Source organism: Pipistrellus kuhlii, unplaced genomic scaffold, assembly GCF_014108245.1.
Source record: "Pipistrellus kuhlii isolate mPipKuh1 unplaced genomic scaffold, mPipKuh1.p scaffold_m20_p_20, whole genome shotgun sequence".
Classification (NCBI taxonomy): Eukaryota; Metazoa; Chordata; class Mammalia; order Chiroptera; family Vespertilionidae; genus Pipistrellus; species Pipistrellus kuhlii.
In genome coordinates, this window is record NW_023425516.1 from 2,418,597 (window position 1) to 2,434,267 (window position 15,671).

General features: G+C 49.6%; 1 protein-coding gene across 2 annotated transcripts in view; it reads left to right on the forward strand.

Annotated features, from left to right (window-relative positions):
- The window catches only part of KSR2 (kinase suppressor of ras 2), a 271,878-nt gene that overhangs the window by 206,414 nt on the left and 49,793 nt on the right, over nt 1-15,671 (forward strand). For both annotated transcript variants that reach the window (XM_045585402.1, XM_045585403.1), the window contains exons 8-10: nt 6,487-6,554; nt 8,413-8,531; nt 13,478-13,646. In XM_045585402.1, the coding sequence (XP_045441358.1) occupies nt 6,487-6,554; nt 8,413-8,531; nt 13,478-13,646 (356 nt within the window). The remainder of the gene's footprint in view (nt 1-6,486; nt 6,555-8,412; nt 8,532-13,477; nt 13,647-15,671) is intronic.

Sequence of the window (15,671 nt, forward strand, 5' to 3'; positions counted from 1 at the left end):
AAGAATTGCTGGCCTTCACCCACTAGATGCCAGTAGCCCTTCAACTCTACCCTCAGTTGTGACAACCAAAAATGTCTCCAGACATTGCTAATGTCCCTGGGGTGAGGGAGGAAGGCAGCAAAATTGCCCTTGGTGGGCAAGCATTGGTTATGTAGTAAATCACTCATTCCCGGCCCCTGGGACTGTTATGCATTGTTCCATTTCAGAGTGCTAGCATTATAGTACGATTTCTTTCTTTTCTTTTTTTAAAAATGATCTTGTGCTTAAAAATATATATCTTTATACATTTAAGAGAGGAGGGGAAAGAGAGAGGAATATCAATGATGAGAAAGAATCATTGATCAGATGCCTCCTGCACTCTCTCATGGGTATCAAGCCCACAACCCGGGCATGAGTACTGACCAGGAATCAAACTGTGACCTCCTGGTTTATAGGTCAACACTCAACCACTGAGCAACACTGGCTAGGCTACCGTGCTATTTCTAAAATAATCAATAGGTTATACAGCGATCAAACATTCTGGTTTGTCTGGGTTGAGCACTCAAGGCCCATGTCCCAGGTGACCCAGGTTGGCTGGAGGCAGGTCCATCATAATGGAAATATTTCTTGTGTTCCCACTAAGGTCACTGCCCACTTTGTAAGCATCTCCCTAGAAAGGTAGAGAATGGCATTTGGAAGCCAAGTTAACCAGCACTAGCTTTCAATTTGTCCCTGTGGGGCTTTAATGCACTTTCTGCAAGCCCCCCTCCCCCTGCCTGCAGTAGCCTGGTTGGAGATACTTGCGTTTCTTTCTCTTCCTGCAAGCTGTCACTTTTACTAATTTTTGTTCAAGTCAGCCATATAATCCTTTTTCCAGTATTGCTCTCTCTTAATGGATCTCTTCACTTGGATTTCGTGTGTTCGCTGGTTCCCTTCGTGCCCTGTATATCCCCCTAGCCTGTGCTCTTGCTTCAAATACAAGATGAGGAGATAAAAGTGTGAAGGAGGCCATGGTCGGTTAGAGCCACTGGGTGCACTAATTTTCTCAGCTTTTGAAAAGCTGCGGCGGTGATGAGCGCCGATGTTGCAGCTGCTGCGAATTTCCTGGAAGCTCCAGGTACTTGTACAACAGGCAGGACATTGGCAGGATATAATTATGAGCGTGTGTTTCAGACATCACCAGCTTGAAGCCTAAACTTACTTTTCCATTAATAGAAACACTTCCGTTTTTGCCATAATCAGAGTGGAAATTAATAGTCCCTTATATGCATTTTTAACTATATAAGCAAAAATGTGGGTCTAATTATAGTTGTGTGAGGGATAATTATAACTTTACTGGGGGCTGAAGTGAGGGTTGAATGTTGATGATGATGGTGGTGATGATGATGATGGTGGTGATGATGATGATGGTGGTGGTGGTGGTGATGGTGGTGGTGATGGTAATGATGGTGGTGTTGATGATGGTGGTGGTGATGATTATGGTGATGGTGATGGTGGTAGTGGTGATGATAGTGATGGTGATGATGCTGATGATTATATTATATATTGAGGACTTACTAAGTGTGAGACATTTTGCTAAAAACATACATGATTTCATTTAATCCTTGCAACAACCATGGAAGATACGGTCTGTTGTTATCCCCATTTTACAGATGAGGAAACAGATCTTTAGGATTAAATAGCTGACCCAAATTCTCATGGTGAGTGGATCTGCTCTTCAAACTTACATACAATCCTTTTGATTCAAGAACCTGGACTCCTAACCACTCACATGAGCTAAGGTCTGGCCACACAGAGGGCAGCAAAAATGTTCCCCCGCTCTGCTCCTCCTTGAACAAAGTAATCAAAACGGAATGTGAGACTCTGATCTCGACCTGACCCTGGGCTGGAGCTATTTGTCTTTTTCTCAACCCTCCTGCCACTCTCTCCCCTCAGCCTTTCTTGAATTGAAGGATGACAAATGGGTCTTCGTGTTGATAAGCACCTCCAAGTCCTGGGAGCCATGACAACTCTATGGTCACTCTCTCCTCTCTCGGGGAAGTTGAGGGATAAGGAGGGCTGGAGGGGCCTCCCCAGCAGTGAATAAGCCTGTGCTTTGGGTACAGTATCCTCTTAGCGAGAGAACAGTGGTGAGGTCTCATGATAATTTGTCATTCAGCCCCTGGGGCCTGTGATCTGATTTACATATTCACACTTCCTAGCACCATTCTCATTTATGTTCCTGGGAGTTGAAGGCCAGAGAGTTCAACCCCACTGTGTTGTCAGCAGTGAGGAAAGGGGTGTTTGATATCCTCTACTGAGAACATACGGAGATGTTTCTGGAAGCATTTGGCTCAAAGAAGAGACCAGAGGGGAACCAAACTGAGACAACTGCTGGGTCAGGCGATTCAGAGAAACAAAGCCCAGGCACAGGGGGTCCTGATCTGGCTTCCTGATTCTGCAGGAAGCGTGAAGGCGCGCTGAGCGCAGTGACTAGGAAAAGGGGGCAGGAAAGGAACCTGGTGCCCTTTGGTGGTAAAGATCCTGCCAGAGGGGCCTTTCCAAAATGCTCTCCGGCTTCCACCTTCCTGCTCAAAAGTCCTTCCTTGGTTCCCCTTGCTCTCAGAATAAAAATCCAGTCTCCTGCCCCATCTTTGTTTACTTCTCCTTCCTCCCTTCCCATGACTCCCCTCTTCATGTCCAGAGGGGAAGGGGAGCTCTCCACCAGCCCTGCAAGAAAAAGCAAGGAAGGAAAATGCCCGTGGGGGAGGAGAGAGGGCGGGGAGAAGGGATGCAGAGAGGGACATTTTTGTATTTCACCACCTTCAAGGGAAATTATGTATAAGGAACAGATATCATTTTTCAAAAAGAAATTGTGATAGAGACTATCAGCGCTCCTACATCGGTAACGTTGGACTCGGTTTCCATCTGTGATCCTCCCTTGTTCTTCCCTCCTCTCTCTCCATCTCTGATACTGATCCAGTGTGTTCAGCACCAGCCCCCAGACCGGGCACCGAGGCAGGCAGTGGAAAAGGGAGCTACAAAGATGAGGAAGACCCAGATCCTGCCCTCCAGATAAATTCACATATTTAATTTTCAGACGGAGACGATGTCTCATTTAGCCTGTGGCTCCTTTGGGGAATGAGATGTTCCACATAAGCAACTTTTCTGGACAACTCAAGCTTATTCTATTAGCCTTGAAAGTTTAAAAAAAAAAAAAAAAGACATCAACAAACCATTCTCAATGAAAGTTTTAAGTCAAGTTTCCCGGCTGGATGTGGGCATCCTGAGGGCACTCGGTGTGCTTCAGCTCTGAAAGCAGAAACACTGCCTGTTGGCTGCCTGCATGGGCACTTACCTGGGCATTAAGTTTCTCATGTGACCCTCGTCACAGTTTGTGCCTGAGGACCCTGGGCCCCAGCGAAGCAGACGGTGTCCAAGGGTAGAACCTCAGGTCAGGCTTAGGTCTGGAACCACATGCAGCCGTTCCCACTAAGTCACGGTGCCTCTGGGCCAGGCTGGTGCACACGTTTGTTCCTGGTCGTCAGCTGTGTGCTCCCCAACCCCCCCCCCCCGCCCCCTTTTCCTCCATGTGGGACAGAGCACCTGCGAAGGAAATTCTCTTTAGAGACACACAGGAGTGTGGTCAGAGGGCTTGGTTCTGGTGTGAGGGCTCTGGGACTGACCACTCTGATGTTCTGCTTTTTGCCTCTTGTAATAATCATCGTGTCTTGGTTGACCTCCCATGTTTCTACAGACTTTGAGACAAGGACTCAAGGGCAGACAGTTGGTTTATTGGAGAGGAGATCCCAGCCCACACCAGCAGGGAAGTGGGAGAGTAGGGGAGTGAGGGAAGGCAAAGTGGCCAGCACTGGTGCCTCAGAGGGCAGTTATGGGCAACTATCAGCCCTACCTTAACACACCCCTGAGTTGTCCTACCGAAGAGAGAGGAGACTGAGATATTCATCACCCAGCTCCCCATTGTGCTGTTTCAGGCTTCCTTCTTTTCAGCCAGCTCACCTTTCCAGCCAGAGAAGTTTGTCTGCGGAGGGTCTTAGGGGCTGGCTGTCCAAATTAGCAGTGATGACAATAACCACCATAGTAAAAAGGACAGGACCTGCTGCTGCAAGTATCTGTCCCAAGCACCTTATTTGTGTCATATTATTAGTCCTCACTGCAGCACCGTGAGGCAGGTGCTATGATTGTCCCCACTTCACAGGTAAGGAAACTGAGGCTCAGAGCTGATCAGCCACTTGCCCAAGTTGTCAAAGCAGGAAGTAGTGGTGCAAGGATTTGAAACCAGATTATCTGCACACTATCCTGGCCTCATCCTTCCCCCTTCCCGGGTGTGGGGGAGATGGTGTATTCTGTAAGAGAAGTTCCCAGACATCTCTCACCTGAGAAGGAGAGTGTGCCCCTCTTCCATGCTGGTTCTTAAACTCTGGAATACACTTGCTGGAAATTCTCATTCAGTTACTGAATCAGAACCTCAGAGAGCAAACCTTGGGGATCTGATTTGGGTGGAACCATGCATATTTCTCACTGGAAAAAATGGTTATTTGTAAGTGGGACATAGTGTCTGCATTGTGTGACAATTTGGCCTCAGTCCCACCCTACCCTCCAGGGTCTATGTGGTTTCATAGCATGTGGACTTGATAGGCAGGTCCTGGATGTGTGGGCACTGGTTCTGACATCTGGATCTCCATGGGAAGCGAAGAGCCTGAGCGTCAGAGCCGGTTCTATTGGACGTTCTGCATGAGCCGCGGTTGTGCTCCCACACCTAGCTCTGCCCTCTGAGGCTGAGGGGCTTCCACAGGCTGTTTGCCGCCACTGCAGTCCCCTGGCTTAAGACACTGTGGATGCTGCCAGTGACAGGACTTTCCCCAGGATGCTCACTCTGCTCGCTTCTACCACGTATAAGCTCCCCTCTCAAGTGGAACCTGCATGCCCCACCCTCCCAGCAGTGAAGGAGAGCTCCCATCACTGCCTTGGGTGGCTGTCTCTGACAACTAGAGCCTTTAAGAAAAATTAGAGGCCACCACTGACGTAGGTATTCTACTAGGGTGAGTCAGGTCATCTTTTTTTTCCATCTGTAAGATGGAATGATGATAATACCTATTTCATAAGGTTGTTATAAAGATCCAGTGGCTTGTTGTCTGTAAAATGTGTAGTACCATGGCCATCAAATGAGTCTTCAAGTAAATGGTAGATGATTATTGGGATTGGAAGATGATGATGACAAAGATAAATGCAGACTGATAGGAGGAAATGTCTTTATAGCATGAAGTGGGCACTGCTGAAGTGTCTACTCACTCTTGGGCCACCCAGGGCTGACCCATGAGAATGGTATGGCAGCAGACTCTCTCCAGAGTTAATTTCTTGGCTGCCAAGGATAATATCTTTTCAGTAGCTGCCCTATCTCATCTTACAATTTGGTATCCATAGTACTCAGAGCTTTCTCAACTACTGGGGCATTCCATCCATCCATCCATCTACCCACCCGTTGACCCATCTACCCATTCATCCACCCATCCACACACTCATCGATTAATCCACTCACCCATTCGCCCACCCACCAATCCATCTATCCACCCACCCATCCATAGACTAATCGATCCATCTACTCACTCACTCATCCACCCACCAATCCATCTATCCATCCACCCACCCATTGACCCATCTACCCATCCATCCATCCACACATTCATTAATCCATCTAACCTCCCATCTATCCATCTACCCATCTATCCACTCACTGTTGTGGCAAGGGAGAATCCCCAAAAGGTTTAGTAGGGGAGAACTCCCCAGTAAGCCAGCAGAGTCACAGGCAAGCTGCACACAGAGACGGGGAGCTTATGTGGTAGAACTGAACAGAGTGAGCATCCAGGGGAAAGTCCTGGTCACTGGCAGTGTCCACAGTAGTCTTAAACCAGGTGACTGCAGTGCGGCAAATAGCCTCTGGAGTGGGAGTCCCTCAATGCTCCCAGCGTGACCTGTGCTGCAGCCGAGCTTGAGTGTTGAATGGTCAAAGCTCTGAGTTCTTAATAGCCCCTTAGGAGTGGAGATCTCATTCATATCAGAGGCCCAATGGAGCCTTTACCTAAGTGTCCAGACTTATGCTTTTGGCCTGTTCCTGTTCCTGTTACACCCCATTACCTCAGTCTTGACATAGTGCTTGACATGACTATCATGGCTGACAGTGACTCCATATTGGTTTATCAAAGGTGTAAAAACAAAAGTCCACTCTGCTTTTGTTCTATATACTCATCCATCCATGCATTCATCCATCCTTCTGTTCATCTGAGCATGCATCATACATGCATGGATGCACCACCCATCCATCCATTCATCGTCTGTCCATCTGGGCATCCATGCATGCATCCATCAATCTATTTATCCATGATCTATGCATCTATGCACCCACCCATCCACTCATCATCCGTCTGTGCATCCATGCCTCTGTTTATCCATGCATCTATGCATTCATCCACCCACCCACCCATCCATCCTCCTCTCTCTTTCTCTCAGGTTAAAGTGCCACAACAAATGCACCAAAGAAGCCCCACCCTGTCATCTCCTCATCATCCACCGAGGAGGTAAGTATTTAACATTTGCTGCCCAAGGACCAGCAGTGCCAGAATCAGCAGGGAGCTTGGTGCCTCCTTTGCTGACCCATGGAATCAGAGTCTGCATTTCAGCAGCATCTGCAGCTGAGTCCTGTGCACTTTGAGGTTGAGAAGTGCTGCTCTGGAGCAGCAGTTACAACTCAGATGCCTTCCAGGGCCAAGCAAGAGCCGTACGAAAGACAAGCTGGCCAGATGGGGCCGAGCGCGGTGGAGAGAGCCCGGCGGTGTCTAGGGAGAATAGCCCCGCCAGCCTCTCCGTGAGCCTGTGCCGCAGCTTTTCCCACCACAGAAAAGCCCGACTCGTTGTATGTGCTTTGTGCTTATTTTAAAAACGTAGAAACTTATTCAGAGTTTAAAAATTCTTGCTGGCCTCCTCCCTGCCACCCCCCAGCTATAGGTTGCATGAAGCTAAGGCTCCAACTGGGGGTAGAGCCTTGCTAAGCGGGTGCTGAGCTCCTCCTTGTCCTCTTGCGAGCCCCCTCCCAGTCCTCGCCCCGGTCAGTGCCCGCTCAGGGGGATCTTCCCGGGACAAACCCATGGGAAAGCTACAGAGCGGCAAACGGCTGCCGAAAGTGCCGAGACACGCCCCAAAGCCAACAGGCCGTTGGCTTCGAAGATCTTTGCTTTGGAAATTGCAAGTGAAGGGAAAGTCTTGATCTCTCTTCTTGTGCCCTGTCCCCCTGTCCCCCTGCCCCTCCTGCCCTCCCACCCACATTCCAGATAAGAGCCATCTGCTCCATGAACAACTGTATACACTCAGTGAGGCTGTTTTAAACCTGAATTCTCCTGTTCTTGAACTGTTGTGGTCAGCTTTGTTGGAGAAATCACCACCCACAGAATTCCCATCCATAGCTGGTTCCTAATGGCTCCCGCCCCCCACGAGGAGAGCAGACCAGCCTGCTGGAGACGGCTCTCAGGGGCTGCCATCTGAAGAAGGGCCCCCTATGTGCATGCGAGCAAACAGAGCTTTCCAGAAGTCCACCAGATTTGTGCTGCCCCCACCCCATCGCCAGTAGGAAGTTGGAAACAGTGGCGGTTTCTATGGTGATGGCTGCTCAGGCTAAGCAGAGAAATTAAATCCCTAGGTCAGTTCAAGCTTTTAACTTTTCCACTAACCAGCCCCCTTCGCCCCCACAATTAAAAAAACTAATAAGTAACACTTATTAGCATCAAATTTGAATTTGAGTTTATCATTTTTTTGTCCCTCCCTGTGGCCCCTGTACGTAGTAGAAATAACAGAGGGGTAGCAGGGAGAAGAGCTTGGGTGACGTGCTTGGCGCACTAATTATTTATTTAGCATCAGCCGTGTGCCCAGATCTCTAGCTTCAAGATGAGGCAGAGAGGGGGGCTGGGAAAGCCAAGCCTTTCCTCCAGGGACCCCGGTGGCCTTGATTAGGACAAATGTGCTTCGACATGGGACAGGCTGCTAAGCCTGAGAAATCCAACAAGTAATGAAAGGTGATCCTGACATGAAGGTCAGATGGACAGGGATGGGTGGCCATAATGAGCTTGTCCAGTGATTACAGACCCTGAGAAATCAGGAACCTCTGTTATTTCAAAGGCGTTCAGTTCTGAAGTGAGCAGCAATGTGAAAAAATTACGGTATTGAAAACAAATAGTTAGCTTCCATTTTATTATTGTAATTTGTCATGGTCAAGTCACATATTGACAGTAAAGACAACGGCCAGAGAGAGCTCCCGATGCCATTATCCTGACATGACATAACTGTCATTTTTAGTGAATCCCTTCCAGCCTGGGGGCGGGCCTCGAATACAAGCCCAAGTAATCCTTAAATCCCAAACTGCTGCTTTTATCCCTACGGATCCAGCAAGGCTCGTCCGGACAGAGTCGGTCCCGTGTGACATCAACAACCCTCTGCGAAAGCCACCCCGGTATTCGGACCTGCACATCAGTCAGACGCTCCCCAAAACCAACAAAATCAACAAGGTGAGGTTGGGGTTCTATTGGGCATAGAGATGCTGCTGCAGGAGGGAGGAGGGGTCCGGAGCAGGACTCGGTGGGCATCGGGAGTAATGCCCTCGCCTCCCAGCACCGGGCACTGCTAATTCTGTGTGGTTGGTGTTGATTCAAGCTTGGAGGGCAGGCATCCAGCCATCAGTGGAGAGTGAGTGTGCCAGGAACCTGTCTAACTGAGGGAGCGGGCACATGGAAATGAGGATGAATGAGTGTGTGGAGGGGGGTCAGTAGGGATTAGCAGGAGAGTTTGAGACAGGTTCCATAGTGGTCCAGACCCGCACTCTTTGCTCGGTGAGATGTTTCGCCATCTGGAGGGATTAGCATTGCAGATGGTTCTGGGCTTTCTGACACATCTGTTGAGTCAAACCACCAGGGGACAGGGATCATTTCTGAGCTGCCAGAGACGGGTTTGTGTGGGGGCTCTGAGCTCAGAGCCACAGTCACTTTGCTTGACTTCCTGCTGATCCTCCGACGTGGGCCTGTCTGGGCATCTTTCTTTCCAATGTGACATGGAAACTTTCAGTATGATTTCCACATCCTTTGTTTGGCCTGCTGGTTGGACTCCACCAAAGTTATACTTCCAGCCCCACAGTTTGAGGCAAAAGTTGTACATGCCAACAGGTAGCTTCTCAAGCCCCAGAATGCCTCCGTGCATGGCACTGAAGGTGGGTGAAGTGTGGGTCAGCCTGAGTGTGGCAGGTCACCAACCTGTGCTCAGGACCCAGAAGAGCACCGTGACTTCTCACTGGTGAGGCCCAGTCCAATTTCTCTGCATAAAACTGCAGAGGACATGGCCCCCTTCCCAGCCTGTTCTCCACGCAGCAACCAGAGTGCTGCTTAATGAATGTAATTTAAATCGTGTCACCTCCGCTTAAAAAGCATCTGGTAATTTTCTAGTGCATTCAGAAAACAAATCAAATACTGCACCCTGCAAGCAGTGCATAACATGGTCCCTCCTTCTGTCTCTGACCTCCTTCTCCCCCCTTCCCCCTCCCCCCATAGCCCACGCCCTTTTACTCTCCTGCTATCACCCACCATTTTTACTGGTAGATTTCAGTCATTCGCCATCCGATTCCATGCGGCATCATCTCAGTTGAGAACTTGGCCTCTAAATTCAGGCAAACCTAGCAGCCAGGCTTAGCTTCCTCTATTTACCAGCTGTGAGACTTGAACAAGTAATGGAATCCCTCAGAGCCTCAGTTTTCTTGTCTGCAAAATGGGTACATTCCAGTTATGCACTGCTGCACAAACTTAGTGGTATACACAACAGCCCTTTAATTATGCTCCTGGAGTCTGTGGGGCAGGTATTAAGAAGTGGCACGGGGGGGGGGGGGGGGGGGGGGGGGGGGGGAGATTGTTTATCTCTGCTTCATAATGTCCAGGGACTCAAGTGGGAAAACTTACACAGCAGGGAGCTGGAATAATCTAGAACAGGGTTTGGCAACTATGGCTTACAGGCCAAATCCAGTTTACCACCTGTGTGTGTGTGTGTGTGTGTGAATAAAGTTGCATTGGAACAAGCCACACTCTTATTGCCTATGGCTGTTTTCAGGCTACAATGGCAGAATTGAGTAGTTCCGACAGAGACCACATGACTCACAGAGCCCAATAGATTTGTTACCTGAAAAGGTCGCCAGCCCCGATCCAGAGGCTCCTTCACTCACAGGCCTGGTGCCCAGGCTGGGAAGAGTCAGGGCTGGGCTCTGTAGAAGCTCCACAGGAGCCCTCCTTGTGGGCCTCCTCGTGGCCTGGGCTTCCCTCCCACATGGCTGCCTCAGCACAGTTAGGCTCCTCCATGGCCGCTCAGGGTTCGAGGGGCAGCTGCTTCAGCAAACAGGGTGGGAGATTCATGGGCTTTTATAACCTGACAGTATCTTGACGTGCATTAGCCAAGGGTTGGCAGTGACCATTCTGTTGCATTTTGCTGATAGAAACAGCCAACTCCGATTCAAGGGAGGAGATGTAGACCCCATCCTGTTGATGGGAAGAGTCCGAGGAATTTGTGGCCATGTTTTAAAACATCTGTGGTGGGGAATAAAAGCAACCTTAGAGAGTTGTTGTGGGAAGAATGACATAATCAACATTGAAAGAATTTAGCGCAGTCCCTTGGCACATGGTTAGTGACCAGGAAATTCTAGCTATTATCAGCTTACATCTTGGGTTTCCAATCAAAATTTCATGCTGGGTCCACTTTGCTTTGTTATTTGAGAAAGATGTAGGTCTCTGGGAGAGGGGATCCCCATCTCTGCGAGGGATGGGGGGGAGGGGCTTGCACAATGAGGCCCCTGGGAAGTAACTGCATGCCTGTGCCCAGCCTTTCCTTTGTGGCATCTTGGGGACAAGGAGCTCAGAGCCATCGCAAACCTCCCCTCTCAATTTATAGGCACAATGAGCCTCTTGGTGTTAGATGGGACAGAAACACGGGTACGATAGATCAATTACTGTGACATCGTTCTGCTTGTCTGCCAGCAGGAGAATTTGATAAGAGAAATAAATTAACCTCTATTAAGAAAGTGGCTTTGACATGAAGGTGGATAGAATCTATCATAGAGCTGGGTTATTTTTTCCCCTCTTTCTCTTCTCACTGGCTTCACACAGATTCTTTTTGTCAGGCAATGATGTAGTTAGTGCAATAGATTTCTAAGCCAATTTGGTCTGAAGATTTCCTTTTCATTGCTGTCTGTCTCCCCTCCGGTCTAGCTCCGTCAATCCAGGTTCGCAGAAGCCCAGCTTTTTCATTCGGCATAATGGTCAGAGTTTGCATTTTTTAGTCAGAAGGCCTGGAACTCAGTTTCTTCACTTACTGTGTGATCAGAGCAAGATCTCTCTGCCTGGATGTTTCCCTCTGTAAAATGAGAAGTGTCATAGCAGACACTACTATTGGGATTCTGGAGAGAACTGGATACAGAGATATGTGTAAAGAATTTAGTCCAGCACTGGATACTTGGGGCATGGAAATGGATGAAGAAGAAGACAGAGAATGAGGAAGAGGAATACAGGAGGATTAGGAAGAAAGTGGAAGAAGGAAGAGGATGGAGGAGGAAGAAGAGAGGGGGAAGAAGAAGAGGGAGGTGGAGTGGAAGAGCTGAAGGATGAATTCGAAGGAGGAGGAGGAATAGGAAGGAGGGAGAAAGAGGAAAAAGAAGAAAGAAGAGGGGGAGGGAGGCAGAGGAGGAGGAGATGGATGAAGATGGGGAGATGGAGAAGGAAGTGGAGAAGAAGGAGATGATGGAGGAGGAAGTGGAGATGGAGGAGATGAATGTGGAGATGGCACAACCTTGTGTTTCTGCTTCTAGGCTAGAAGGTGGGACCTAGGCCACTAACTCTGTATGCTTCCAACAGTCACTCCCCCTCCCCCCGCTTTGAGTGTCAGTGCCCCATCTATAGAGTGAAGGGCTTGGACTGGATGGTCCTGAAGGATGTTTCCATGCATGAGGTGGGAGCTTGAGTTTCCTTCTAGTGGAACACAGCCCCCTGCTGCTGGTCCCATTGGGATTCAGATCTGAGTCCCCTCCTATGGGAGTGATTTTGCCAGGGAAAGTGGGCATCATCTCTCTCTCTCTCTCTCTCTCTCTCTCTCTCTCTCTCTCTCTCTCTCTCTCTCTCTCTCTCTCTTTCTCTCTCTCTCTCATTCAACCCTGAGCTATACTACACGGAAGAGAATGACATGGTTCCTATCCTCAAGGAAGTAGAGATAATTATTTTCTCCATAAAGACAGTTCCTCCTCTCCCTCCCTCCATCTCTCCTTCCATTTTTCCTTTTTTTAATATTCATTCATTCATTCATTCATTCATGTAACATTTATGAGCAACCACTTAGTTTTTATTTCTGTGCTAAGTTCGGCAGATTCCAAGATGAGTACAACATAGTCTAGTAGGAAGAGATAGATCTTCTCTCTCCCTCTCTCCTTCTCTCCACCCCTCCAACTCTCCTCCTTTCATTCTTTCTTTCCTTCTCCCCTTTGTCTAGCACACATTTATTGAAGGACCACACTGTGCCTGGCATCTGGCTATTGCAGACCCTGCTTACATTTGCTTCCCGGAGCTGCCGTTAACAAATGAGCACAGCCTTGGGAGCTAAAACATCCGTCACTTATTCTGGAGGCCAGAGGTCTGAAATCAAGGTGTCAGCAGGGCTGTTCCTCTGGAGGCCCTGAGAATCCCTCCACACCTCTCTCCTAACCTCTGGTGGCTCCTGCAGTTTTTGCCATTCCTTGGCTTGTAGGAGCATCATCAATGCAACCTCTACCTCCATGTGCGTGTCTTTTCCTCCGCGTGTCTCTCCTTTTCTGTTTCTTATAAGGACACTGGACGTTGGAGTTAGGGCCCACCCCAGCCCAGGATGATCTCATCTCTAGATCCTTACGTTAATGGCATGTAGAGTCCTTTTTTAAAGTAAGGACCCGTCTGAGGTTCCAGGAGGAACACTGTTCAACCCACTCCACAGCTCCTGACTCACCCACCAGGGCCACTCTGAGGATGCACATGTGAATTCTACCTTCATCTGCTTTAGAGCAGGTTCAGGGGCCAGGAGAGGCAGCTGGTTCCAGTGGAGTGGCGGGAAGGAGTGGGGGAGTGCGGAGGCTCCTCTCACGCTCTCTCCTGAGCTGGCTGGCTGTCGATTCTTTAATAAACACTCGGAAGGAGAGGTGTCGGGATGAGAAGAGCACGCTGGGCACCTCTGCGTGGCTCTTTCCCATTCCGAGAGAACGGAGCATGGCTGTCACCTACGTGCTTGCATTCTGCGGCAGCCTTCACTCGGGGGCCCAGACAGTGGACAGGAACCTGATTACAGAAACCGTTCCTTCCACAGCTGGATGCCACTTGGTGGGGATCCGGGGCTGAGGAAGCTGGGGTGGGCCTCTTCCTGCTCAACTCACTCTCACTGCTACCCGCGCCCTGTTTTCTTTCTGCAGGACCACATCCCTGTCCCTTACCAGCCAGACTCCAGCAGCAACCCCTCGTCCACGACATCCTCCACGCCCTCCTCGCCAGCACCCCCTCTCCCTCCCAGCGCCACGCCACCCTCTCCCCTCCACCCTTCCCCGCAGTGCACCAGGCAGCAGAAGACCTTCAACCTGCCAGGTACCTCAGTGCTTGGGGAGGCGAGGAGGTGTTGGGTTCATGCCAGGGTCGCTTGGGGACACACTTGAAGGCATGTGGAGTGAGTCTTACGTGCAGGACACTTGCCACACATGACCTCACTTGCTTTTCGAGTTGCCTCGAGGTATTATCAGGTCCATTTAACAGGCGAGGACACTGAGGCTCCAAGAAGTAAAGACTAGGTCAGCAGCAAGCTGGTGTCTCCACCCAAGTCTAAGTCACAGGGGCAGCTGGCAGTTGTCTTATGAGCTAAATCGTTGAAACTGGCAGGGGACCCTGGGCTCAGGATCTCAGGGACCACACGCCTGAGCGTGCTGCTTTCTGAGTCTTACCCCCACGCCAGGAGAGGCTGGAGTTCTGGATTCAGTATCCTCTCTCACACCCCTGCCATGTGACCTCCGGCTTCAGCTTTCTCACCTCTGAAAGGACCACAAGGATTCCTCTACCTCACACATTCCCACTTGAGTTCATGCCCTGCCCAGGGCTGCAGTTTTTCCCCCTCTTTAAGTTGTCTTCTGGCCTTCTGACCACATCCATGTATTTATTTCCTGAACACGTATTTATTGAGCATCTCCTGTGTACCAGGAACTGTCCGAGGCACTGTGTTCAGAGGGGGCATGCACAAAGCAGACACATCCAGTATGAGTTTCCTGTTGTTGCTGTAACACTACCACAAGCTTCATGCCTTAGAACAGGACACATCTGTTATCTTTAGTAATAGAGGTCACAAGTCCAAATTGTGTGCCACTGAGCTGAAAATCAAGGTGTCAGCAGGGTGTTTTCTTTGCCAGGTTATAGGGGGGGAAAATCCATCTCTTTGTCTGACGGCTCTTAGTAGCTGCCAGCATTCCTTGGCTGGTGGTCTCACACTACTCCAGCCTCTGCTTTATTCTCACATCTCCTTTTCTGACTCTGACTCAGATCCTCCAGCCTCTCTCTCTCATGAGGACCCTTGTGATTGCATTTAGGATGCACCCAGAGAACCCAGCATGATCTCCCCTCAGCATGGTCACATCTGCAAAGTCCCTTTTGCCATGTGAAGTAATATAGTCCAGTTTCCAGGGATTAGGACATGGGAGGGTGGGGATTGTTCTGCCTCTCACAGTCTGTTCTCATGGAGTTTGTAGCTTAGTGGGAGAGACAGGTGTGAACCAAGCAAACACACACATGAAAATGATAGGAAGGACAGTGCTGGGAGCAAATTGAAGAAGATAACAAGTTCAAGTGGAAATGTCAGTGGCAGGTGAGTCCTGAAAATGGGGAGAGTATCCAGGCAGAGAGAGGGAGCATGTTCAGAGGCCCTGCTACAGGAGAGCTGAACAGTCGTCCAGGGCCTGAGGGCCACAAACAAGGCAGAGGGCGCCAAGTGAGACAGCTGCAGGCATGAGGCCTGGCGGGGCCTTGTAGGGCAGGGTGGTAATTTAGATTTTTTTAAAAAATACGTTTTTATTGATTTTGAGAGAGAGAGGAAGTGAAAGGGAGAGATAACTAGAAGCATCAATGATCCATTTCCTGAATGCCCCCTGCTGGGGACCAAGCCCAAAATCCAGGCATGTGTCCTCACTGGAATGGACTAGTGACCTCTTAGGGCAGTGGTCGGCAAACTCATTAGTCCACAGAGCCAAATATCAACAGTACAACGATTGAAATTTCTTTTGAGAGCCAAATTTTTTAAACTTAAACTTCTTCAAAATAGACGTGCCCAGGCTGTGGTATTTTGTGGAAGAGCCACACTCAAGGGGCCAAAGAGCCGAATGTGGCTCGTGAGCCGTAGTTTGCTGACCACTGTCTTAGGGCATGGGAGAATGCTCAACCAACTGAACCACACTGGCCGAGCAGGAATTTAGATTTGATTGAAGACACAGTAGGAGGCCACTGAAAGGTGGAGGCAAGGGGTCCTTCCTTCTGGATCCTTCCATTCAGAAGACGGACCACTCAGTCTTTTGACTGGGGAGGTCTTAGGGAGGACCGGGGGGGAGGGGGAGGGCGGGGGGAAGGGCCTCCCGA